The 27,937-nt window shown below is 37.4% G+C and overlaps 1 protein-coding gene across 6 annotated transcripts; it reads left to right on the forward strand.

Moving 5' to 3' along the window:
- Nucleotides 1-2,094: 2,094 nt before the first annotated feature.
- Nucleotides 2,095-26,953, forward strand: LOC107768576 (protein ANTI-SILENCING 1). 6 transcript variants are annotated; one of them, XM_075243821.1, is made up of 12 exons: nucleotides 2,095-2,342; nucleotides 2,672-3,155; nucleotides 4,745-4,934; nucleotides 5,074-6,101; nucleotides 11,322-11,348; nucleotides 14,001-14,093; nucleotides 21,451-21,529; nucleotides 21,786-21,876; nucleotides 24,489-24,597; nucleotides 24,700-24,816; nucleotides 24,904-24,986; nucleotides 26,569-26,953. In XM_075243821.1, exons 2-11 carry the CDS (start codon nucleotides 2,778-2,780, stop codon nucleotides 24,952-24,954), a joined length of 2,163 nt encoding a protein of 720 aa, XP_075099922.1. In that variant the 5' UTR covers nucleotides 2,095-2,342; nucleotides 2,672-2,777; the 3' UTR covers nucleotides 24,955-24,986; nucleotides 26,569-26,953. The 6 variants fall into 6 exon arrangements, with proteins under 6 accessions (XP_075099922.1, XP_075099924.1, XP_075099925.1 ...); XM_075243823.1 differs by having other exon boundaries at nucleotides 4,745-4,913; XM_075243824.1 differs by lacking the exon at nucleotides 26,569-26,953 and adding an exon at nucleotides 26,094-26,428 and having other exon boundaries at nucleotides 4,745-4,913.
- The last annotated feature ends 984 nt before the right edge of the window (nucleotides 26,954-27,937 follow it).

The raw sequence follows: 27,937 nt of genomic DNA on the forward strand, positions 1-27,937 counted from the left end.
TGGGCCCTTATTTGTGTATACAAGAGAATTGTGAGATAGTTCATCGTTATTCATGGAGTTGATGTCTGGTGGTTCCGGTGGTGGCGAGATGGCGGTGTAGTCATTTATCTCTATCGTGACTGTATTATTTTTCTCAGTACATTTACTTTGGTTGCACATGCTTGTGTGTATGTGGTCTTAAGTTTTGTATTTTAAAAAGTTGGCTTGATTAAGTAAGCAACTGTATTTGACTCGGAGAGTGCCTAACATCTCCCGTCAGTCAACTAGATCCTTTACTTGGATTTTTGGTAGTTCACAACCCCATGATTGTGGATTCGAGTCACCAAAGGAGCATAGCTCAAACAAGGGAGAGCAATAGGAAATAAAGGAAAAAAACAGGTAGGAGGTAAGTGATTTAAAAGTTTTTTTTAAATAATTGTTTTTAATAAATATGAGATCTAGCACTACTAAACAAAAATAAATGTTGAGTTACAGGTCCACACAATTTTTGTCACTTTGATTTTTCAAATTTCTTTTCCCTTATTCCCTTTTTTTTTGAAATTAAATAAATGTTGGGTCAGAACTCCACACAATTTTTGTCACTTTGATTTTTCAAATTTCTTTTTCCTTATTCTCTTTTTTTTAAAAAGTTACTATCTCTATTTCAATTTACGTGAACTCATTTGAATGACACGTGGTTTAAGAAACTAGAAAAAACTTTTGAATTTGTAGTGTAAAATAAGACACATGTATTTTGATGGCAATAAATTATAGAATGATACATAATTACTCCTCAGTGATTGTCTCACTTTACTAGTTGCATCTTTATACTTTGCGGGGGTCCTATGACCCCCTGCATTTGTTAGAAGTGTAATAAGTAACATCTTTTGAGCTGATGTGACACTTGCACTTGATGTTTGCGCGTGAAAGCCCTAATTTTTTTTCTTCTTATTACTCCATCCACCATTTTCACACCCCCAACCAGCTTCTTCCATTTTCTTTTCTTTTTTCTACCTATTTTTCTATTCTTTCTTTATTAATGTCTTAACTTTTTCCTTTTTTTCTTTTCTTCTTTTTATATTTGTCTTATTACAACAACAACAACAACAACAACAACAACAACCCAGTATAATCTCACTTAGTGGGGTCTGGGGAGGGTAGTGTGTACGCAGACCTTACTCCTACCCTGGGGTAGAGAGACTGTTTCCAAATAGACCCCCGGCATCCTTCCCTCCAAGAACTTCCCACCTTGCTCTTGGGGAGACTGTGTCTTATTCCTTGTAGTATTTCGCCGGATAAGATAATAATTCTGGTGAAGCAAATTTTGTTTTTACAATTATGTTTTCTCCTTTTTATTTTATTTCTTTATATTTCTTCTATATTTTTATTTTCTTTTTTCTTTTTTTCCTTTCTTCTTTTCCCCCCCTTTTTTCCTTTACATTGTTTCTCACCCAAAAAAATGGTGATTCCGGCGACATTATCTTTCTGCCAAGTTATCTTCATCGTTTATTGTCTTCTTTCCCATAAATTTAGAAGATTACTTTTACGCTATTCAAAAGGCCTCACAAGTTTGATTTAATATAAGAGTTTTTCGGTGAGTGATGCAGGGTGGTCGGCAACGAGGAGTAGGGAGGGGGGTGAGAGGAGTTTATGGGTACAAGATGGATCAGAAATGGTGAACAAAAAAGGGATAGAGAAAGAAAATGCAAAAGAAAAAAAATAAAATAAGATTAAAATGACAAATAAAAAGGTCAACTGAAAAAAACTAAAAATAAAATAGTTTGACACATGGCACACAAAGATTGGCATAGAAACTAGGGATGGCTTGGAAAGTTTGTATTTATTACACTTCTAACCAATATAGTATGTCATAGGACTCCCATAAAGTACAAGAATATAATTGGTAAAGTGATACAATCTCATGAGATTAATTATGTGTTATTCAATAAAAGAATAAAGGTAAATTATTTCTAAATATAAAAAATGATAATTTTTTTGGAGACAAGACTAAAAAAAATAGATTTACGTGAAAGTGGGAGCAGTAAAAAATTGTTGCGGTTTGGGTAAATAAGTACTTTTGCGAAAATATGTACAACCCCCAAAGCCCCTCCCCACACACACGAAAAAGGAACAGAATGTGTACCCTCACCCCTATATAAGCAGAGCGTTTTCACAGCTGTGCGCCTTTCTTCACAGTTCACTGCCTTCATCGTCTGCTCTATCCCAGCGCTAGTGTTTGAATTGGTGGCGTTAATTGATATCGCAAAACACAACAGTAAATCATACGGAAAATAGAAGACATCTTGCATGAAATTGAAGAAGACGCCTTTTTAGGGTTTTTCTGGCCAAAACCTCAAACATTGGTATGTCCCTTTTTTCGCCAAGAATTTCTGTCTGCACAATATCTTTTTAGGATTTTTATTAACCCCTTATCCCGGAAAAAGAGCACCGAGCAGTACCCATTAGACATTGTTAGGTTTAAAATTGTTGGATGATTTTGAGTAGAGTTCTTCTTGTATCTTGTTATGGGTGTTACTTACTTTCTTTGATTTGTAAGTTGAGTTCTTCTTGTATTTGGCCTGTAATGCAATGTGTCTGTCGGTTTTACTACTGTATATCTTTAGTTTTTGTTATTACTTATTTCTGTATAACTAATAAAAAGTTATTTAATACTGCTTACTTTGCATTTCAGGCTAATCGGTGAGAAAAAATCAGCATCTTGGTGGAAACAGTCATTATAGAATCGTCAAGGGCTAAACCGGTGTGGTAAAAAGTAGAGGCCTTGATAGGAGACAATTATGGCCTCGGTAGAAACAGTTAAAGTAGAGCCTTCAGCGGATCTAGAAAATGAAGAGGAAGTTAAATTTGTCTGGGGTAGAAAGAGAGGTATTGGTGGTAAGAGGAAGGAGGTTCAGTTTTATGAATCTTTTACCTATGATGATGTGGAGTATGCTCTATATGATTGTGTATACATGCACAAGGAAGGTCAACTTCCTTACATTGGTAAAATCATAAAGATATGGGAAAACCCAGATAAGTCCAGGAAGATAAAGGTACACTGGTTTTTCCGGCTATCGGAGATCTTGTATCACCTGAAAGGTGTAAAAGTGGCAGTTGAGAATGAAATATTTCTTGCCTCAGGTGAAGGCACTGGTTTGGCTAATGTTAATCCATTGGTGAGCATCGTAAAACTGCTTTCTCTTATTGCATTTTCTTTTTCTCTGCTTTTACCTTAGCTTAAAATAGGAATTAACTATGTAGAATTACTTAAACCATTTATTTTTATTTGTAGCATAAATTATATCTCAACCAACTACTTGTAGTTAGAGGAATTCAATTTATATGCTATTTGATCCGATATATATCTATCAATTGTGCACCTTGTCAATGTTGTTAGTAAAACTCACTTAGTTCTTGTGGAGACCCTTCTGCTTGTTTGTACTTGGTTAAGGTGAATCTTCAAGGGAAGATGGGCTTGGCCCTTCTGCTTGTTTCTACTTGGTTACCGTGAATCTTCAAGGGAAGATGGGCTTGGCACAAAAGAAATAAGACAGCAAATCAACTTAAAGCAGATGTTATAATTTGCTGAAGTTGGATAATATGATGAAGATTTAAATTCGATGCTTTTTTCTAACTTACATAGTGGTTAATGTGGTGGAAGATGAACAAAAAGAAAAGGAAATCTGAACTGGCTACTTACTGTCTGATAATGGCAAAGCAGAGGAACATGTAAAAATTAGGAGGGTTTTAGCTTCAAGAAAGCTCCCATCTTCTTTGTTGTGGCCTTATCATCATCATCAATAGAAGACTATCCGGCCCGATTGCACCACGCGTGGAAGAGTAATCATAGGAACATGAATAGCAGTATGGATAACTGGTGTAGGTTGCTGCACAATAGGGATAGCAGTCGGAGCCTGAACGCCCATAGTAGCAGTAAGGATACATATCGCCGACCCCAATTTTGTTTGGGACTGAAGCGTAGTTGTTGTTGTCATGTGTAAACCGTTAGTAGATTACGGAGGTGCTAACAGGGTGTCCATTCTAACTTCTAAAGTAGGAAAAGAGGAAACAAAAGAATTTACCCTGTTGCATGAGTGCATTGTGTTGAATATGTTTAGACTTGGGTGGGTAATGCCATGGACAGTGCGAGAATGTTATTTTTGGTGGTGTTCAAGACAAAAAGAAAAAAGAGTTTTTTAGATTACTCCTTTGGGACTCATGTGAAAATATGGAAGGTTAGAAATGAAAGAGCATTTAAAGGGATGGAGAACTTTCATATAGATGGTAGTAGTTCAATTTGTTTACACTTTAGGAGTACACATTGCTTTCCAGCAAGTTTCAAGGATTGGTTGTTGTCTGTGGAGATACATGTTACTCCGTAGGCTCACGTAACTTTGTAATACAACTAGTATATGCGTTGGTCCCTTTTATCCCAATTTTTAAATGAAAATGTTTGCCTTTGTTAAAATATAAGCTCTCATTTATGTCTAAAAATTGGTATCATGAACGGCAGCTGCTGCTGTGATCTGTTTTTCTCTTCCCTGGTGGTACGTGAATTATACATCATATTGATGCTGTTTGATTGTCTCGTTATAGTTACTCTACTTCCAGTATAAATCTGTTTATTTCTGAGAATTTGCATATAGCTATCTTTAATGTTGCGTGCTTAATGTTGTAATGTTATCATATGCCTATCGTCGGTGAATGCTGCCTCATAACTGGAAGAGAGTTGGCTGCTTAACTTCTTGTCGATTAACTTGACCAGGAAGCTATTGCCGGCAAATGCAATGTTGTCTGCATTTCAGAGGACAACAGTAATCCACAACCATCAGAGGAAGAAGTTAAAATGGCTGACTTTGTTTTCTACCGTGCTTTTGATGTTGGAAAATGTTCAATATTGGATAAGATGGATGACAAAGTTGGTGGGCTGGATGGTATGTGCCTCAGCTCCCTGGGTAGTCCTCTCTCTGTGGTGTCACCATACTATAAGTTTCGATTTTAAATGGAATAATATAAAGTTACTATTGTGTTTCATTATATTTTGTTGTTGTAGGTTTAATTTCTTATGCAAACTTGTTTACATTTTTGGTACAGTCAAGTATGTTTTTAACAGGAAGGTGAGTCAAAAGGCCAGTCACGTCCTCAAACATGCTTCTGACCAGAACGGTGATAAAAATGCTGTGGAATATCAAGCTACTACTAAAGAGTCCTTTGGGTTAAAGGCACTAAATGATCTTGGAACTTCCAAAGCGAGTCATTTAGATGGAAAAATTGATGTGGATGCACAAAGTTCTCTGGTTAGACAGGACGCTTTACAGAGAGAAACAAATGTTTCACGTGTTAATAAGGAAACAACTAAGAAAGCGAATTCTGCCCCTGGTGAGCAAAACTCACATGATGTTTCGCGAGTTGCCAAAGCTGCTGGAAAATTGAGCCATATAGTGGGAAAAAGTGATGTAAATGTGCAAACTTCACCGGTTAGACCGGATGCAAATGATTCTCGCGTTAAACAGCAATCAACAATGAAAGGAAATCCGGCGCCTGTGCAGATTGTTAACAGCACAGCCACTACAGTTGTTCAAAATACTATTAGTGAAGAAAATGCATGCTGCAAAATTAATAATGAAAAGGATGATAAAAAAGTTAATAAGCCTCCAATCAATCTGGTGGAAGCTGGTGAAACAGGAAAATCTCCCAAGGATCTTGGCGTTTTGGAAGATAGGCCTTCAAAACGAATAAAAGTCAATGGTTCTGTGACTTTATCAGAGGACAAGGGTGTGAACAGTGTAGAGAAGTCTACTGTTTGCAGAAATGAAAAAAAGGTTTTGGGAACAAGTGCTGTTCCTTCTGAAGAAAGAAAGAAATCTGTAGATAGTAAGCTTTCTGGTGGACTGGACAAGAACATGAAGATCAGAAAAGATAGTGCTGCCTTGGATAGCAGACCTTCGAAGAAAGCAAACATTGACGCTCGTAAAGTACAAGAGGATAGAGATAAAAGTAACATGTTAGGTAAACGTGCTGATAATTTAGGCAAGTTGCCTAAAGTATCAACGGGAACGTCCCCCAAGGAAGTTGAGAGAACGGAAGGGAAGAGCTTCGAAGTCACTCGGAGACCCGTTGCCGTAAGTCGTGCCTCGAGCACTATCATTTTCTTGCTAAGTTTAATATTTTATTAGATAAAATTGCGCATAACCAACTTAATTTTTTTAAAGCTGGTGACGCTAGATTTGATAAAGAACTAATTCTTTTTGATGATATAATGATGGTATTACATGGAATTATGTACTTCTCCATACTAGTGAGAGGCTCCTAGACCATCTTCTCTTTTGATTGTAGTATAACATATGAAGAATTAGCAAAATCTCTTGAATTGAAGCAAAGCTATGTTTTACAAGCTAAAACATTTCATTAAATTTGGAGAGCCAAGTCTCATAGTAGGTCGGGAAGATGGGTCTTATGGCCTATTACTAATGTTGTTTTAGTTATATGGTCCTTTTAACATGAAATCGGAAAATAGAACACAAAGATCTTTGTAGGGGTCATTTTCTTCTAGTCAAATTGTAACAGAACCTAAGAGATAATTTCCTCAGTGAGATAGCTTCCAATTTGACCTACAAATTATAAGTTGTTACTCAATGAATTTGCTGTATAGCGATAAAGAATGAGAGTTTGGTTCAGTAATGGAAAGTTGTTGCATGACTCTGAAAGGAAGGAGATTGAAAGGAAGGAGATTGATGCTGAGGAGAAGTTTTTCTAACCAAATTGAAATCGTGAGACAGTTTGGTTCCGAGTGTCTTCACATGATATATGATTTGTCCATTAGTAGTGAAGGGGAGGATATGATTGTATGGTTAGAGGGAGAAAGGTAAAGTCTTTTACGGTGAGTTCATTTTATTGGAAGCCACCCTGAGATGGGGAGGTGTGGAAGAGAGCGTTGATATAAAAGCTACTAAGAAGGTGTAATTCTTTGTGCCGCATACCATGAAATTTTGATGGCATTTAATTTGAGTTATATGAGCTCAAATTAATGATTATAGATCATCGAGGATAGACCTGGAAAATTGGACAACTTGGAGAGATTACTTCTTTATGCCTTTTGGATGTCTTATATGGGAAGCACAAGAGCACGTTGTTCGCATGTGAGGGAATATTAGAATTAGAATTAGGGAGAATACATAATTACCCCCCTCAACTAGTCTCAGTTTACCAATTACACACTTAAAACTTTGTGAGAATTTTATAGCCCCCCTAAATTATTTTGAAGTGGAATTATTTCATCTTTTTTTTTTCCGACATGGCATAGAAAGTGATTATACTCTCTATCAAACGAGTGAGAAGCAAGTAGAAAAGCACTCTTGACCAAAAAATCAGTAACATTGGCTGGAAAATCCATTTTTGACCGGCCAAGCTCCATTACTCCACTTTTCTTTCACTCCATCTATAATTTTTTCTCCATTCTTTCAAAGACCCATCATTTATATCTCACTAACCACAAGCCCAACTCTTTTGTCTCACTAAAATTAATTTTTTGAGCCATAGGAAATAAAACCCTAATAAAATTGTTTAATTGAGCCAAAGAAAACAACAGGTCATCCTTTATTCTTTCTCTAGAAATTTACTTCAACGACAAAACTATATATTTCTCTTTACCGAGTCTAGTATTCTTGTCAAAATATACACTACATCACTTTTGAGCATTTTTTTCGCATTGGAATTTTTTTTCCGGAAACAAGGACAATAGTAGTGTTAATAAGGTTTTTAAAATTTTCATTATATACATAAGAAAGCAAAGGGAAAATAAGACTAGTGTTATCACGGTTTTTTCTTCACTATTTAGGAACAAGCTTTGTTTCATTTATTGATTCTCAGTTAGACGTTGGTGGCTTGGTAGTAGTTTGGATTTGGTGGTTTTTTTGTGATGATTCAACGGGTGGTTTTAGCTTGATGGCTGTTTGGTGGTTCAAAACCGGTAAAAATATGATGAGTAGAAGATTTGTGTTGTGGATTTGTGTCTTAGGTCACAGGTTCAAGCCCCTACACCATGCAAAGCAAAACCTGGTATTTAAGTGGAGAAGGGTAGAGGGGCGGGCCCATTATCCACGAATTTCGAAGGCTGAGGTTGGTCCAAAAGATCGGTCCCAGACAGATTTCTCGGTCATCAAAAAAAATGAAATAAAAAAAATATGATGAGTAGAAGATGGTGGGAGAAATAGTGAAAAAGAAAGCCAAAAATCACATTTTAGAAAAGAGTGACGTGGCAATATATATGTAGTGCGTGAGTATCACTGCCCAACTAAAATCTGATCTTAATCACGTGGGGTAGTAATAATTTCACTTTGAACAAGTTCATAGGGGTTAATAGGTGTGTAGTTGGAAAAATGGGACAAGTTAAAGGGGTAATTATGTATTCTTCCTACTATGAGCTCTTTTTTTTGTTGCATATATTGGTTTGCTATAAATAGAAAAATACCAATTTATGTAGATGGTTGGAACAACTTGTTAGAAAATGATGGTTTTAGCCACTTAATTTGTAAATAGGTTTGACACCATTTTGGTGTGACATCCTTCAAACAAATTTTAATTTATTGAAAAAAAAAACAATTAGAGAATTAGGTCTGGTGATGTGCTATGCTAATTGGATTTTACTATAGATAAAAGATGATGTGTTAGTTGTGGATTATCAAGAGTTGAAATAATATGAGGGATTATCCATATTAAAAAAGTAGAAGAACCGATTATAAGGTTGCTAAGGACTTGAAATCAAAGATTAAGATATTAGGATGATATAGCATTGGTCTAGGGCCCATGTATTTTCTTGTCTAACACATCAACCAGTTAATGATGTGGGGCATGAACTAGAGTCCAACTAGCGATGAAACTCTATTTTAAGTTTCCTAGAGTTAGAGTGGAGCCGGGAAAAGGCGAAGACATGATAAAGATCACATATCTAGAGTTAAATCTTTTAAAACTTTTGAATGCTCCTTCTGTTCTATTGTATGTAATACACTTCCGTTTTTATTTGTCTCGGGAAGAACGATCCCTTTCCTTTTTTTGGAACCATCTAATCTTGCTATCTAGTTTATCCTTGAAGGATAGCCTTGGAGCAACTGTAAAGTTATCTCTCTGACTTATAGGTCAGGGACTTGAGTCGTGGAATTAGCCATAAAAGTTTGAGACAAGGTAGGATGCCTACATCACACCCCTTTGGGTTGCGTCCCTTTCTTGAACTATGCGTGAACATAGAATGTTTCTACACCGAGTTGTTCTTTGTTTTGGGCTGTTAGCCTATGGCTAAAAACAATCATTTTAAAAAATGTTGGATAACGGTCAGGAGAAAATAATTTCGCCATAACTATTTCGCCATAAGTGCCAGGTGGTCCACCTGTCTCCTTAATGGTTTGGTCTATTATGGAGCCAATTCAAAAAATGAAGGGCCACTCCTAGCTGTTTTTACATTGGACCCAACCTTGGCCCGTTAAATGTTAGCGTGCTGTACTAGAGCATTAAAATGATCTTGGCCTGTGATGTTTGCCCAGCCTTACCCGTTTTGATATGGTTGGGCTAAGATATTTTGAGCCTATTTAAAGTTGAGGCTACTAGGCCCAACCAAAATCAGCTTGGGTGAGGGCAGCATGTGAGGCCACGGAGCGGCTATTGGAGTATCAGCTATTGGCATCATTCCAATGTTCATTGACTCTAACAGAGGTTGGAAAACAGATTCCATAAAGTGGAAGCCTTCAGCTTTAAGTCGGCTATTCCTGGATATAATTCTAGGTTGAAGCAACTTTGACATGTACATCATTCTGTTCCAAACTATTGTGAAGGCATAGGCACTGAATCTCTTTTCTTAATTTAGTAATTTGTTCCCAGTTAACTGTCTTTTGGAGCGCCGTATTGTCAAATTAAGGCACTGATCTGTTAACGGTTGTATTTACGTAAGCGGATAGTTGGTGAAATATGAGCAAAAAGAGAATGACAAGAAAAAGAGGTTTAGGGTAGGAAGTCCAAGTTTTCAGTCACAAAGCAGTAACACATTTGAAGCCAAATTCGAGAGGACTAGTATGGCAACAAGAAAACTGCTATACCACTAGCATGATCTATTTTGGTATATGTTTCCATAAAAGATAAAATTGAACCCACGTTGTCTTCTCTTTCTCTTTATAGTCAATATTCATTCTTAGCCTCATTTATAGCTTTTTCTTCTGTGTTCTTCCTCCTATTTTTTGTTATTCCCTTATACCTTGAGATTTCCCTTACTTACCCAGACCTAAACCCCTCACCTTGCACTGTGCATTTCAAGACATTGCCAACTTTAGAAACTTGCTTCCTTGAGTGCTTCGCATAAATATAAGCCTATGTTATCAAACTTTTGGATAATCGTGCAAGGTTTCTCTGTATGTTTCTGGAAACTGCTTGCCAGTTAGACCATTCACATAAACAATTTAATAAAAATCAGATATCTCAAAAGTCTCACCTTGAAAAATGATCTCTATATCTGAGAATACGGCAAGTTCTACTGGTGTTTAATTCACCCTTGCTTGTAGCATAGTGTTGAATCTTAAAGAAAAAAACTTAGTCCAATGTAGATCAGATGATTTATGACGTACTGGTTTTAGCTGAGTTCCTTGTCAGCCACGGAAAAACTGTTGAAGGGAAAAGAATTCCACCAGAATTAGTTGTTGTGGTCACTTCAAGGAGTCAAATTCCAAATCGTTTCCTGCAGACAAGAATGCACTGTCAACATGTCCGGGATTCTCGTTGCTGCCGAAGATATAAAAAAGATGCTAAATTCTAGTAATTATGGAGAATTAAGATGCTAGGTCGATATGCTTGTAAATTAGAGGATGACTCGCATACTGCTTTTGTTGGTAAAAGTCTGTATTCTTTAAAAAGAATCTGAAAGCAATATTATTCTTACATCTTATCCTACTTTCAGTGAAAGAAAAAAGTTTGACTGATGATTTCGTAGAAACTAGTTAGTGTCAAATTATGTTTTCCTATAGGATTGGAAAAAGTTGGATGTTTATTCATAAATTTTTTGCTCTTTTCCTTTATCTGGTTTTGGTCGGTGAAAGAAATAGCTTGGATTTACTTGCTGCTGGCGGGTGTGTGATTTGATTCTATTGTCATCATCCTTTGTCTGCTTTAGACTTTATGGTATAATGATTTTTTGAGATCTTATTCTTAATTCAGATGCATGTGATCTGTTGTGAGATGATATTAGCTTATGGATATAGTTTGGTGGAACTTTATGCTCTCAATCATGGCTGCTAAGCTGTTTTATTTATAATCTTTTTATTCATATATCAAACTGATATATCGTACTTTATTTTTAATTACAGGAGTCAAGCAAGTGGTTTAAGGCACCTGTAAGTGATCCTATCCTTGGTCCTATTTACAATGCTGATTACGTCCTATACCAATTAAGTAACTCTATCTGATATGCTGATTATTTTTAGGAGATATATGTAGCTTGTCTAACGTCATAAATATAGGTGAAATGTTTTGAAAAGGCACGTTGTCGGTAATTTGAGCTCAGAATTGTTTCTTTTGTTGTTCTTAAATTGATTCCTTTAGTCAAGTTCTTGCTTTCCCTATTGTGGCATGGTCAAGTTGATTAAAGATCAAGCTTAATGGCTCATGTGTTGGTCGACAAGGTTGGGAGAGCATCATTATGGAATAAGTGTGACCTTGAACGAATTGCTTGAGCCAAGAAGTCTAGGTCATTGTTTGGCCTGTTCTTGTATTACCAAAGAAATACAAATAAGGGTGAAATATTATGCTTAGGTTAGGACAACATAACCTCATAAACGACTTGCTTTAGTGTTTTTAGCTATTTAGGAATAGTATTCTTGGTTACTGTGTATACTAATTAGTTTCAAATCCCTTTAGGAACAAAAGCTATTGTGAACTCAATGAATAAGACTTAAAAGCTTCGTCTTCATGGAATGAATTGAAAATTTCGGCGATTATGGTAGTTCTTCACTTCTTCTTAGTTGTGAAACATAAATTTACCCAGGTGAGATAACTAAGGGTCTAGGAGGGATCCGTGGAACTTCTCCATTTCTTCTCTTGACTTTAGTGGTGTTGTCGAAAGTCCTTGGAGTCTAAAACTCCTTTCTAGGGTTTGGTGTATATCTCAGAGCATGTCAAAACTTTTCTATGTTACAATCCAAGTATTTGGCCTCAAGAGTATGCGTCAGGACTAAAAGCTGTTTGTCCGATGTTGCAATACTTAAGCTTGAACCTAACATAAAAGACAAATAATGTCCATTGGATTTCTACTCACTATGAACTTACCGGTTCTCATGATATGCGCAATCTTCATAGAATGGACCGTGGTAGCAGGTGGATGGTCTATTTGCTTAATAGTTACATGTGTGATGGATCCAAATAGTGGGATTTATGTTAAAATTTGCTCGGTTTTTCAGAATGGTGATAGTTTTCAAGTTAATTGATAAGCACAAAGAAAAATGTTGACATGGGCCGCATGGCAAATAACACAAAGAAGAGAGCTTGTTTTGTCTTTGAAGTTTATAAAGATGCGTGCGAATGCAATCATTCTTTTTGATATCCGTAATGTGGAAACTCTATACTATAATTTGCTCTTACTTCGCTCATCAACAAAACTGTCGCTTGCACATAAATTCCTTTTCTTTTCTTTTACTAGTGAAATGCAGATTGAATGAAAAATAACATTACAGACTTACGGTCTTGATGCTTTTTGCATAAAATATGCTTCCTTCCTCTCAATTATGGCACTATTTCCTGTTTAGTCAGTTCAAAAAATATTACCTTTCCTCTAAGTTCCTCGGACTCAGGTGTGAGTATCGATGTGAGTGCGAATCTAGAGGTTGGATCCTTCATGATCTTGATTTTAAAGATTCGGGGTGCGGATCTAGTTACACATACATGTATGATGATTTAGATGATTTAGCTAAAAGTAATTTAGATATAAAAAATAAAGTTACAAAAATATGTCTAAATTATGAGATATTATGTGAAAAACTTACAAGATATTCGGAGAAAGAGAAAATATTGATCAAGAGAAGTATCCGGGAAGGTGATAAAAGTAAAAGGAAACTTACAAAGTATTCCTTTATTTTCAATTTCACCATAGCTTTTGTTTTGATTTCAAAAATCATCGTATTTGTTATGAATTTCTACGTCGAGTTTGGTCAAAGTACCCAAAATCAGTTGATCAAATCTGGCGTGGATCCCATACCCACACTCACATCGTGTCGACATGGGTGTGGCACCAAAGGGAAGAGTCCTAGCAACTTAGCATTTCCTTATTTAGAAATAATTTATCTTTAGAATTTCTACTTTACCCTTAATAAAATGATTTACAGCGACACAAATATCTATGTTTTGTTTTAGACCAAAAGTTTCAAAAGTCTTCTTTTCTTTCTTGAACTCTGTGCCGGGTCAAGCACCGCTGCATAAATTGGGATGGAGGGAGTAGTACATAATGTAACATAACTTTTTATTTTTAATAGTGGTGTCGTAATCAACTTGCACACACCTTGATTGTTTCATTGAGTACCTGTTACCCCCTGCCAGCACAGGCACCGGGTAAATCTGCCTACCAAGACGTAGATACACGGGAAGAAATCTATCGTAACTTATTTATTGACTATTTCTTGAATATAACCATGCTAATAGAAAAGAAATCTATTCAAAGAAAATAAAGTACTCAAGCACATAACTTGCTAGTTTTTTTACTTTTATGCCCATGTCAAGTTGTCCACAAATTTAAGATTAGAAGTTTCCTAACATATGTGGAGCTCTGACCACTTATTTTAGTAGAGCTATGATTCACACATTGAAACTATTAGTTTTGTGTGGCGTATCTTACACTACGCTTATTGCCATAAAAAAAAAAGGCCCATGCTTTTCTATGTAGCAAAACATTCTATTAGATGATATGATATTTTTGTCGGTGAAAGATACCTATCATTTTTGTCCATATAAGCTCAATTGATAAAATATCTATCATTTTCATTGTTTTTTATATTTAGCCGTGGGAGGAAGTGATGCAAACAGCAAATGAGCAAGGGGCGCTTATCTTACTAGAAAATTTGAATCCCGAATATACATCAGGAGAGGTGGAGGTAATACCCTATTCCTTGCCTATTAACTTTGTGATATTATCTAGTTTGACTTGATACCAATTTTGTGATTGTTCCCTTTGGGGGAGCATCATGCTTCTAGGAGTTTTCTTTTGATTTGTGGTGTTTAACTGGATGCAAGGTTATGATTTATGTGTCCATCGTGTTACCCATTCCTCTCTTTTTGTTTAACTACCTTATCATAAAAATTATTTTACAGTCTCTTCCTATATTGCGCGGACTCTTCATTTTAGTTGTCGCACTGGTGTCGACACGATACTAGTAGTGGTAAGGGTGTGAGATACATACTAGGTCTGGTCAATCGAGATCACATACTTTGACCACATTCCATGGGCAAATTCGACTATAAATGAAAAATAAAAGATTGAATGTTAGCTGCTGCCTATTAGTGTCCAGTGCCTACAAATTGATACAACAACAACAACGACCCAGTGTATTCCCACAAGTGGGGTCTGGGAAGTGTGAGATGTAAGCAACCTTACCCCTACTCTGGACGGACAAAGAGGTTGTTTCCAATAGACTCTCAACCAAGTGCCTACAAATTGATAAATTCTCAAAATGAAAGGTTGAGCTATTGGCTGCACTCGATTACCTATAAGTTTCCGCAGAATAGATTCTTATAGATCTATTTTTAGAATCTTGAATTATTTTTAGCCAAAATTCCCCCACCCATATCCATTCCTGGATTCGTACCCTGAATCCTAAAATTTGGATTATGAAGGATTTTATCTCTAGATCCGCATCTGGATTGGATACTCGCACCCGAGTCTGAGCAGCATAGGGTCTCTTCAAATTAACACTAAGATAATTATAGTCTTCACTAGCAAACAATTAACTTGCAGAGTGTTTTTGTGATACTGGCACAAGCAACGCTTTCTCGCCGTATGTAATGCAAAGAGAAATTTCTCCTTTTTATAACTTCCTCTTATCAATCTTTGTTTATTCTTGCCCTAGAGGACGTTGTCTTCCAACGAACGAAGTGAGTTTATGAGCTCACTGTTTGATGCTCGCTTTATATATGTGATAAAAGGAGTATGTATTCTCCTTGATTAAGTGTATTCCCGTCAATTTCCTGCTGCCTATCTCGTCACATGCATGCCTAAAATGTGACTCGTCATAAACCCTTTTAATGACACTAAGATACGCAAGTTAAAGTTAAAGTCAATGAGTTCATAATTCTACGCAACCCACTTTACTAGAAATGCAAAGCAACATATATTGGCGACTAAAATCCCCGAGGGGCAGTGGAGCACGTTCTGGAGATATGAAGACACGTGTCTACGAAGTTATTCGAATATGTTAAGGTTTCTTTTCTCTTAATAGCTAAGAAATGGGGGCACGGTTCAAACTTTGTAGATGATGCACATCCCCCCTCGCCTCGGTGCATATGAATGTTTTTATTTTCTATGTTTTGAACATTTTGATTTGAGAAATGCTCAATAGTGTAATAAAGGGGTAGGAAGGGAGCGAATTTTGACTTGCTTGCCTAAATGACCACACGTCATATCTTTCTTAAAGAAAGGGAACCTTGTGTGACATATAGGTCACAGGTTTGAGCTGTAGAAACAGCCACTAATGATTGCATTAGGGTATTGCTGTCTACATTATACCCTTTGGGGTGCAAATCTTCGACAGTCCTTGCGTGAACGCAGGATGCCTTGTGCATTGGTTTGCCGTTATTACCTTTCTCAAACTTCTAAACTTACCAATTCTCCTTCACGACTCGGCAAAAGAGAATAATTGTCTTGCATGATCCAAGCATTATACTCGGGAGTACGCCACTCATCTTGATCCATGTCGACTGCCATCAACTCCTAATCCCGTTGCAGGTGTTTAGCCCTCGGGAAAGCCATTTCTTCGTTGAAGTCGTTCTCAGACAAAACCATGTTGAATGAAGGTGCACTCCTAGGTTAAGCCAAATTGGCTTAGAAACCTTAGAGGAGCGTATGATTGGATTCCTCTTAATCCCTCTAACTCAAAGAAATATATTTTGTTGTGCTTTTACGAGTGATCTCTTGTACATGCGGGACAATCTCTATTGGATGGGGTCTCCCGCGACGTGTTAGAAAGTGGTACCATTCCTCAACGTTGTTTGAGGCGTTCCAATGACCCATTCTCTCATAATGAGTGCAACTTCTGTTGGCCCTTACAACACAATTGATCAATAATTGGGGGGCATCCTCCATGACCCACTCTTGCAGCAAGAGATTGCACCCTCCAAAGAAATCATATCCTCGGGAACAACTGAACAAAGCTCGGAAACAAACTAGAGCTTTCAAGGTGGTATTTCCCAATGAGTGTTTTCTCCGAACTAGATTATAAGAATCTTGTTGGTGGAATGACAAGGTGCGAGGAACTATTAAAGCAAAAGAGAATGCCATAAAAAGTAACTAATAGCAAAAGACGGAAAGCCTTTAAAAAGTATAAGTAAGCTAAAAAAATTAGTAAAGCTAGAGAGGAAGCCTTAGATGGCTTTACTAAAAGCTAAGAGTGTGAGAAGTGAAGAAAGAAATGTATAAACTAGCATACTTGAAGAGGAGGACTGATGACTTAAACCAGGTGAAGTGTATTAAGAACGATTCTTAATAAGTATGGACATGAGATAATCAGTGCAAGGATAGATGAAGAGGCTAATTTGATTAGTAATGCATTGAAATTCCGATTAACCATGGTTTTGTAATCTGTGTTAGTTTGATAGTTAAATAGTAGTAAATAACCCTAATCCCATATGTATTAGGAGTAGGATATGTATTATATATGTATATAGGGCTCATTGTATCATTGTCAATATTAATCAATAATATTTTCTCCCGTGCATTCTCACATGGTATCAGAGCATTGGTGAGATAATTATCGTTATGCGTCATTCCAACGACATTCAGGAAGAAATCAGTCGTCACCGTGCAATTTTTCGGCGATCTAAGTAGCTGTTTGGATCAAAAACACTTTTTACCATTGTTGTGCATAAACCAACACCACCACAATGTTCTCCATCTCCGGGCAACCAAACCCCACAAAACCCCTCCGGAAAAACCCATCCATGCGCCGTCACGCCCTGACCAAAGTGATTTTTTTTCCGGCGAGATTTGTCCACGCACCGGCGCGTGGACCGACTTCCGGTCAGTTTCTGACGAAACTCCTTTTGGACAGCCTTCTCAGGACATCATTCCGAGTCGGTCTATTCAAGTTTCATCATAATTTCGGCAACCTTTTTTTATTTTTCGGCGAGTGAACAATGTTTTCAAAAAAAAAAAAAGGTGTTCTGATATGGCATTCCAAGGTTAACCACACAAGTTGTAATCAAGAATTTGAAAAATTGGTTGTAGCAAAATGGAATCCAATATTACAAAGTTGGATGGTTTCTCTACCGGATTATATTGAGGTCTTTCAGTACAAAGCACGTAAACAGACATCTTCAAGATTAGCCTTCGTTGTTCCAACAGATAGTAGCGTGACTTGTGTCTCTTAATCTTCACCTTCTGATCATATTTCTGGTAACAAATCTCTTTTCACTAGTATTTCATTTCTCTATCTCTTCCAACAGTCATAATGGCCAATGGGTCTCAAGCCATGGCAACTACAATAAGTCAAGCAAGTTCACTTCCTTCTTTATGTTCCTGGTAATCCTTTTAATCTCATAGCCGTTAGTCGCTTAGCCAAATCACTCAAATCTGCTGTTTTATTTCTTGATGACCTTGTTTTTATACAGGAATGCAGTACGGGGCGGATCATTGGTACCAGGCGTGAATCAGATAGACTTTATTACCTTGTAAAATCACATGGACTCGCATCTTGTCTTCCTCCAATAACTTGTCCCGTTACCGATTTACTAGATTTATTACATAAATGGTTAGAACATCCCAGTTTGTCAAAACTTCAGAAAATGGTACCCGACTTATCTCACTTGTCCACTCTAGAGTGTGAGTCATGTCAGCTCGGTAAGCATACCCGCTCCCATTTCCTGCGGCTTCTTGATAATCGAGCAGAGTCACCTTTTTCTTTAGTCCATTCAGATGTTTGGGGTCCTAGTCGGGTCAGTTTTACCTTGGGATTCCGCTACTTTGTTAGTTTCACTGATGATTATTCCAGGTGCACTTGGATATTTTTGATGAAAAATCGATCTGAGTTGTTTTCTATTTCCAGACCTTCCACGCTGAAATTCAAAATCAATTTGGGGTTTCTATCCGCACATTTCGTAGTGATAATGCTCTAGAGTATTTCTCTTCCCCATTTCAGCAGTTTATGAACTCCCATAGGATTATTCATCAAACATCTTGTCCGTACACATCCCAACAAAATGGGGTAGCTGAAAGAAAGAATATACATCTTATTAAAACTGCTCGTACCCTACTCATACAATCTCATGTTCCGCTGCGTTTTGGGGGGATGCAGTTCTTACATCTTATTATCTTATTAATCATATGCAATCTTCAACTATCCAAAATCAAGTTCCATTCTCTGTCCTGTTTCCCCACTTACCTTTGTTCTCTCTTCCACCCCGTGTCTTTGGGATTACGTGCTTTGTTCATGACCTTATTCCAGGAAAAGATAAGTTAGCTCCTCGTACTCTTAAGTGCATATTTCTGAGTTACTCGAGAACGCAAAAGGGATATCGATGTGACCTTCAGCGATTTCTTATGTCTGCTGATGTTACCTTATTTGAAACCCAATCATACTTCACAGGTTCAGTTAATCAAGTTAATCACTTAGATATTTCTGAAGTGCTACCAGTTCCTTCTTTTGGAGATTCAGTCCCCATCTCCCATTCATCTTCCTACATAGCTCCACCACATACAGTTCCAGTTGCAGCTCCACCAACTATAGCTCCAGTGCCACTACCGAGTCCAGTGCCACCACCGAGTCCAGTTCCACCAACTATAGCTCCAGTGCCACCACCTAGTCCAGTTCAACCTTCTACAGCTCCATCACTCCTGACTTATCATCGTCGTCCGCGCCCAACATCAGGCCTAGCTGATTCACATCCTACACCTGACCCTGCTAATACTGCGGACTTGTCTCCTCTTAATCAACCGATTGCACTACGAAAAGGTATACGGTCCACACTTAATCCTAATCCTCATTTTGTCGGTTTAAGTTACCATCATCTGTCTTCATCCCATTGTGCATTTGTGTCATCTTTGTCCTCTGTTTCCATCCTTAAGTCTGCAGGTGAAGCACTGTCTCATCCCGGATGGCGACAGGCTATGATTGACGAGATGTCTGCTTTACATACGAGTGGTACTTGGGAGCTTGTTCCTCTTCCTTCGAGTAAATCGATTGTTGGTTGTCGTTGGGTGTATGCAGTCAAAGTTGGTCCAGATGGCCAGGTTGATCGACTTAAGGCTCGTCTTGTTGCCAAAGGATATACTCAGATATTTGGACTCGATTACAGTGATACTTTCTCTCCCGTGGCTAAAATTGCATCAGTCCGCCTTTTTCTATCTATGGCTGCTGTTCGCCATTGGCCTCTCTATTAGTTGGACATTAAGAATGCTTTTCTTCACGGTGACCTTGAGGATGAGGTTTATATGGAGCAACCAGTGACCTTCAGCAATTTCTTATGTCTAGTGACCTTGTATGTCGGTTGTGCCGGTCCCGCTATGGTCAAAAGCAGTCTCCTCGAGCCTGGTTTGGTAAGTTCAGCATAGTTATTCAGGAGTTTGGTATGACTCGTAGTGAAGCTGATCACTCTGTATTTTATCGACATTCTGCTTCAAATCTCTGTATTTATCTGGTCGTTTATGTTGACGATATTGTTATTACCGGCAATGATCAGGATGGTATTAGTAAGTTGAAGCAACATCTCTTTCAGCACTTTTAGACTAAGGATCTGGGCAGATTAAAGTATTTTCTGGGTATTGAGGTCGCTCAATCTAGCTTAGGTATTGTGATCTCACAACGGAAGTATGCCTTAGATATTCTTGAGGAGACACGAATGATAGGTTGTAGACCTGTTGACACTCCGATGGATCCGGATTCTAAACTTCTGCCAGGACAGAGGGAGCCTCTTAGCGATCCTGCAAGATATAGACGGTTGGTTGGTAAATTAAATTACCTCACAGTGACTAGACCCTGACATTTCCTTTCCTGTGAGTGTTGTGAGTCAGTTTATGGATTCTCCTTGTGATAGTCATTGGGATGTGTTGTCCACACTCTTCGGTATTTAAAATCAGCTCTAGGCAAAGGCTTATTGTTTGAGGATCAAGGCCATGAGCAGATCGTTGGATACTCAGATGCTGATTGGGCAGGATCACCTTATGATAGACGTTCTACGTTTGGATATTGTGTCTTAGTAGGAGGAAATTTGGTGTCTTGGAAGAGCAAGAAATAGAATGTGAATGCTCGGTCTAGTGCAGAAGCAGAATATCGAGCAATGGCTATGGCGACATGTGAGCTAATTTGGATCAAACAATTGCTCAAAGAGTTGAAATTTGGTGAGATTAGTCAGATGAGACTTGTGTGTGATAATCAAGCTGCTCTTCATATTGCGTCAAATCCAGTGTTCCATGAGAGAACTAAACACATCGAGATTGACTGTCACTTTGTTAGAGAAAAGATACTCTCGGGAGATATTGCTACAAAATTTATGAAGTCGAATGATCAGCTTGCTCATATTTTCACCAAGTCCCTCACTGGTCCTCGTATTAGTTATCTATCTATAATTAAAAGCAGAAGACAAAAGCACCTCATGAAGCCAAATGGCAGAACAATAGAATGACACATGGCACCTCATCAAACCCAACTTCACTTCAATTCACTCACATCACATGTCAGTCATCACCGGAAGTTTACCGGCATCCGCCGACACCCAACAACTACAGGTGAAGTCCTCACCTTCGTCTAAATTAAAGATAGTAGTGCCCTCTCCATTTTTAAATCCTGGGTCCGCCTATGCCTGTATTAAAGCGACTCTTAAAAGTGACACAAATCACTAACTAGGGATTCACCTAGCTTCAGTGCTTGAGTGCACATTAAGTGTGCCCTTAACAATACTGTTTGTTACCCTCGGTATTTTTCCAACTAGTGGACTGGGGATGCTACCAAAGCTTGGAGTTCGTGTACACGACCATGAAATTTTCAGGGGAAAAGCTTGGAGTTTGTGTACCCGGCCTTGAAATTTTCAGGGGAAATTATGTTTATCTGGTGAAAGAAAATGACTAGATTGTACCGTGTACTATGTTCATAACATGCACTTTCTGCCCTGCTCTTAGTTTCCTATCGGTCCGATGATATCCTTTTTATTAGCTCCAACAATTGGTTGGGAGGGGGGCTGGCTTGTATTCATAGCTTTTGCCCAGCTGTCTCCTACGTACTGATGATTGTGTTCATAACATTGCAGGATATTATCTGGCATGCATGTAGAGAAAACTGCACAACCAAAATGGTCCAGCGCACTGCTTTCTCTAGCCCATACTCTGGTATGTTTTCAACTGGTCAATCTTTCCATCTATAAGCTTCTATTGGTTATCTAATCGGAATATTTTTTTTTTTTGGATCTGTCAAAATGATATATGAAGTTTATGCTATTTTAACGATCCCTGTCCCATTTCCTTATTTTGTTTTCTTTTGTCTTTCTACGGGAGAGTGGACAGTATTTAATCAAAGAAATGCCACTTTTGCTCATGGCTAAATCCCGGGTGCCTGGTTTTAACCTCATTTCTTTTGATTTGGCAGGTAGAGCTTTAGTTGCATTCAAAACAAGAGAAGGAGCAGAAAGGGTTACTAAAAAGTTGGCTGATGGATGCTTAATGGTGTCAAATCAGAGGTATATATCGATTTATATTCTAGATTCTTTTTGGCACAATAATTATTGAATGCTTGAGTGTCCAGATGAATTTTAGGATGAGGATTCAGAGTAGTTCATTGGGTTAGTTAGATTGGTTAGAATAACACATTCTCTTCAAAACATAAAAATTGGCAAAGTTGTTTCCATGTAGTAGACTGTTTTGGTACGTCTAAATTAACATAGTAGACTCTGTTGGTTTTACATGAATATTGAGTTCCAGACCTGGTTTTTTGTGAACATGAGCGAGGCATTCATTTTTCCTTTTTTTTTTGTGTTAACTGAATTCTGTACCGGGCACCAAATAGATAGGGTTGTTGTCACAATCTAAGCCCATGGCACATATTGTTCGTTTGGCCCAATAGACCTCACTGATTTGTCCCTTGGGCTATGTTATTATCGAGTCAAACAGCGCGCGTACCATGTGAACTTGTGTTGTGCCTTACAAAACTCTTCATTTTTCTCTCCCATTCAAATGTGGGATTCGCCTAAGGTGACATGTGCACCCGTACTTCAGAAACTTACCAGTCTTGCTTGACTCGGCCTTGTCTCCCTACCCTGCATCATAGGCGTCACATTTACCCCCTCTTAGGACTCAACGTCCTTACTGAGGGGCACCACTACGGGTGATGGTTTAAGTTGGATTGATTTTTCCCTAAAAAGAAAACAAACCAAGAAAGTCGGTTTTTCAAATATTGGAACTAAACCAAACTAATTAAGTCGGTTTTTTAATCGATTCAGTTTATGCCGGTTTTTGTTGGTTTTTCGGTTTGTTCGGTTGTTTATCGGCTTTTTCTTAAATATGAGACATACACTACCAAACACATATTCCGGCGACTACATTTTCAACGTAATGCTATCAAACCAATTGCTCTTTGAGAAATTTATCAATTATCAAGATATATTAATGATAATTGAATCAAATAGTGATGAATAATTTAAGTACTCAATTAAAAATAAATTATTTTTAGCATGAAATAATTTTTTATACTTAGCAAAAGAAATCTACCAATCAAACTAGAACATAAAGGCAAAAAAAAGGCAGCACAATGCACAAAGTATCCCTCATTCACGCAGGGACTTGATTATTATAATAGCAAAGAACTAGACTAAAAGTGCAAATAATCATTATGTACCATAAAATTTTAGAATCTTTGTTTAAAGAAATAAATAAATTTATATATTGGTGTAATAATAAATTTTAAATTGCTACTTCTATAGTCGGTTTGGTTCGGTCTTTTCGGATTTTTTTTAATTAAAACCAAAACCAAACTAAATTTGATCGGTTTTTAAATTCAAAACCAAACAAAAAAGGTATTTGTGTTTTTGGTCGGGTTGGTTCTGTTTTTCTGGTTTTTATGAACACCCCTAGGCACCACTATACTGAGAAAGAGTCTATGATACCATATTTGTCACGACCCAAGTCCATGACATGTATTATCTGTTTGGCCTAATAGAGCTCATAGATTTGTCTTTTGGTCTACGCCATCATCGAGCCCAAAAGCGCGCGTAACATGTGAACTTGTGTTGTGTTAAGCTTTCCATTTTTCTCTCCCATTTCGATGTGGGATTTGCCTAAGGTGACATGTGCACCCATTTTTCAGAAGCTTTCATTCCTAGAAGCTTGGTTGCCCTGCTTGATCTGCCCTCGTTGGCTTGCCCTCCGTCATTGGTGCCCCACTGTAACTGTTTTTTAATCACAAGGCCATTCAGCAAATTTATTTTAATCTTTTGATTTCCTTAATATCACTTGTGACTATACAACGGGATCAGCTTGTTTTCTTTGCAACCTTTTGATTTTCTACAAAGAGACCTGGTTGCTGGATAAGTGGATATCAATTGCAGGATCCCTGCTTTTTATTTATTAATTTGTCTTCTTTTTTTCTGGTCTCCTCCCCCCTTCTTTCCACTTGCTCGTCATCATATAAAACATCTGGTACCCAGTGAAGCAGCTGTTAAGATATTGTTTACTTTGATATTGGTTTTTTCTCATATACGATCATATGGGAATGATCTTATGGAAAGGCCTCTACTTTATCATAATTTTTTTAGGGAAGGCGTTGGGAGTGTTTCATCATGATTTGTTGCAGATACCAATGTGTCTTGTTGTTCTTTTCTTACCTTTTTAAACAGAGAAACATAGGATCTTAATGTACAAATTTGGTGTTAATAATACATGTTTTAGTTAGATATTAGAGTTTTTGCTGACTACTCCTTCTGCCCCAGGAAATAAGATATGACCAACTATGAATAGCACACAGGTTAAGAGTGAGATATCCGACTAGATTATTATATTCGAGTTTGATAAAAGAAATTTTACAATAATAATGTGAATTGTGAAAATAGTTATATTTTAATTTTTATATTAGGTTAGTGGCACCATAAAGCCTAAAATAATTTTTAATGAAGTGTTAATTTATGTTACTTAAAAAAAATTTGAATGAGAAAAAAGTTTTCATTTAGTGAAAGTTATGGGGAAGGAGTAAGGTGATATAAATTATTTTTTTCGAGTGAACCTGAAACGGAACAGCATAATATTCAAACATGTTTGGCTAGGATGGTTTCCCATTGCCTAAAAGTTTTTTAATGCGCAGGCCGCTCGTTGCAAGCTTTGTATCTCTTCCTAAAACGGAAGGAAACCCTACATCATTAGCTGGGCATTTATGTGTTGACAAACTAAGACTACAACTGCAGCGGGAAATGGTCAGTCTCTCTCCTGTCTACTGTGTATTACAAAAAAAGACATACCATCTGAACACGTTTGTCTAGCTTAATCAATCCTTTTTTATCGTGTTTATTATTCAGAGAGAAGCAGTGTCTACTTCTCATTGTTCTCAGCCCAACACTATTGAGTATGAAATGGCCAATGAGTGGCGCTTATTGCAAGCAAGATCTGACAGCTGGTGGAACCGGTTATATAAGGTTTGGAACTAGTTTGGATTCAGTAATGTTCTTCTTGTATCTTACATTACCTTCATTCTGAAAGCTCACTTTAATTGTTTGTTTTAGCAACAAAAGGAGGACCTAACAAAAATCACGTCAGGACTCAAGAGAAAATAAGAAGCTACAGCTTTGTACATAGTGTACTCGTGGTTAGTGTCCTTTAACCACGTCTTATTTTGTACTAGTCTTGTTCTTTTATCGAGGGATTTTGTGAATTATATATAGGTAGGTATACAAAATGTTTGATGCAATGGAGATTCTGATATATGAATTTGAAGATGGTCACATTATGATGACACCATTTCAAACGTTATCTTATTTGAATGTCATCTATATATGAAGAGAAAAAAGGCAGTGTTTGTCCATAAAACAAATATACCCAGATTAATGTAGTTGATATTTGCAGAATAAATTTTGTCTACCAAAAGGATAAAAGGCTTTCTGTTTTAGAAGCGGATAATGCAGAAAATATGGGATGATACTGGCATCAATATGTAGGATTGCCTACTTGTAGGAAAGAGAACGTCAAAGAGAATTCGTGTTAAAGGCTACTTTTGCATCAATAAGCACAACACTCTGGTTTCTTATCTTCTCAGATTTGAGCATTGTTAAGGCTTTGCTCACACCTGGTTCGTTAATAAAAAAGGCAATATTTTAATGAGGCTGTCATAAAAGTGAATTTACACACACTTGGTGCCAAATTGAAAATGTAATGCTATTTTTGCTTGTATGGTGCATGGATATTGTGGAGAATTACAGTAGATACAGGGTCTAAACCATACAAATGTTTTACATAGGTTTATATTTTAGATCTAAGATTTAATATATTCTGTGGTTGTACTATATCATATTTCTTATCTTATTCTTTCTTATGGACTGTTTTTTTATGTTGGGAAGTACATGTGTCTTTTTGGAGCTGACTTCTTCTGGTGAAGGTGTTCTTCCAATAGTTTCCTCTGGAGTTATGCATTTTTGCTTGATTGACACATTTGTGGGTTAGGATCTAGCCTGCATGTACACTGAGGTTTTCCTTTTTCCGTGAAAGATAGAGTGAAATCATGTAGTTCCATCAAATGCTATTGAACTGAGGGTAAGAACCAATAATCCTAGCCTTTCATGACATGCTCTATCATGTGATAGAAATGCTATATTGAAGTAAGGGTAAGAACCACCTAGCTAATGTGACGTGGCCTAGTATTCTTTTCAGTATTTAAAAAAGTATGCCTTGTCGTAAGTACTGATCAGTCATCTTTTAGGTTCTTCCTATGTATCTGCCCATCGATCCTCTGTGGTGAGAGCGGAACATATGATGTGCGGTTAGGCGCATGTCACGAGTTCAAACCCTACTGCAGACGAGAACCCAGTATTTTAAGTCGAGAAGGGTAGAGGAGCAACCCATTTTCCACCGAATTTCAAACTGTGCTCAGCCGACTCTCAGGGATTTCTCCGTTAGAAATAAAAAACTTGTGTTTTCTATCTTTAAATCTGCTTCCTGAAAGAAGGCTAAAATTTTGTGTTGCATTCAGTTATTTGTAGGAGATGCACTAAATCTAATTTACCATTATTTACATGCATGAAAGTTGACTACAAATCCAATGCTATGGGATGCTTATCTCTCACGCCTAGCAACACGCTTACAAATACGAAATCAGGCCAAACTTGAATAGATAATGTGTTTGCTAGTTGACAAGGCTACCTAATAGTTAACTGATTTGTTCTTTTGCTTCACAGGTTCGGATAAATGACTACTAGCCGTCCATTCCTTCAGGGATCAGGCAATTTTTGGCTGTACATATATGAAACATTCACGTATTTCAGTGTTTTTTTGTTTCTTAGATTCTCTACTTGTTGAAGTTGTAGTAGAAGTTGGGCCTCTTTTTCAGTCTGTGATCTGTGTACCCTAATCGCTAACCAACCTTCCATTGGGATCCCTGACCTCATGGTTGAGGCAATTCATCAACGTTAAAAGTCGCAAAATTTTCCTTGCAACAATGTATGCATATTTCTATCAGAAACGTTGCTCTATGTATTGCTCTTGGCCTGAACATTTTGTTCAATAGCTGTAGAAATAAGAATTCGCTTGGAAGAGCAGTGAAGTTTTGAAGTTGGCAATAAAGACCACCATTTCATTGCTTGAATAATATGTACAACTGTTGACAGTAGTCATAAACGTAGATATGGATATTACACTAGGAAAAGCCTTGGTAAGCTTCATTAATCTCCAAAAGTAAAAAATGTTACTCCCCTCGTTCCAGTTTATGTGAACCTATTTCCTTTTTGGTCTGTTCTAAAAAGAATGACTCATTTCTAAATTTGGTAATAATTTAGCTTAAACTTACAATTTTACCCTTAATGAGAAGCTTTTATAATCACACAAATACTCTAGGCCCCTTTTTGACTTGTTTAGGATCACAAATTCCAAAAGTCTTCATTTTTTCTTAAACTTCGTGTCCAGTCAAACATGTTCACATAAATTGGAACGGAGGGAGTAATTGTTTTTTCTTATGCATTATCATGCCTTTCAGCTGCCTCAATTTTTTTTTTATTTTATGTTAATGCCACCATTGTGGTGGGAGGTTAAAGCTTGACCTCGACCTGTGTATTATAACCAGTGGGCAAAAAATTTGGTCGGAGTAGGACGTGTAACTATCCGCATCCTTTACAAAAGACGACTAGTAATGGCCATATGCCATAGAACAGGCTTTAGCTTCAGCCATATTGTTTGAGTAAAAACCAAAGAAGTTAGAGAAAGCCATCACAAGATCTCCTCTAGGACCCCTTAGAATTCCACCACATTCTGCTAGTCCTGGGTTTCCTTTACTGCATCCATGTGCGTTGAGTTTTGGGCGGCGATCTGGAGATTTAAACCATTTAACTGGAAGATAGCGAGGGGTGGTTTGATATTATCCAAGGTAAGACACAAGTGTGTCCAATTACTAAAGTTTGGGAGGGAAAGGAAATTGATAGTAGTGAGAGTGATCATAGTGGCTTGAATCAGGTAAAGAAGCCTAGGTATAAAGATCATTCCCTCTCCAAATCTAGATGCACTTCTTCTTTTCCACAATTCCCAGCAAATGATACTAGGTAGGATTTGAAGTAT

This window comes from Nicotiana tabacum, chromosome 22 (genome assembly GCF_000715075.1).
Source record: "Nicotiana tabacum cultivar K326 chromosome 22, ASM71507v2, whole genome shotgun sequence".
Taxonomy (NCBI): Eukaryota; Viridiplantae; Streptophyta; class Magnoliopsida; order Solanales; family Solanaceae; genus Nicotiana; species Nicotiana tabacum.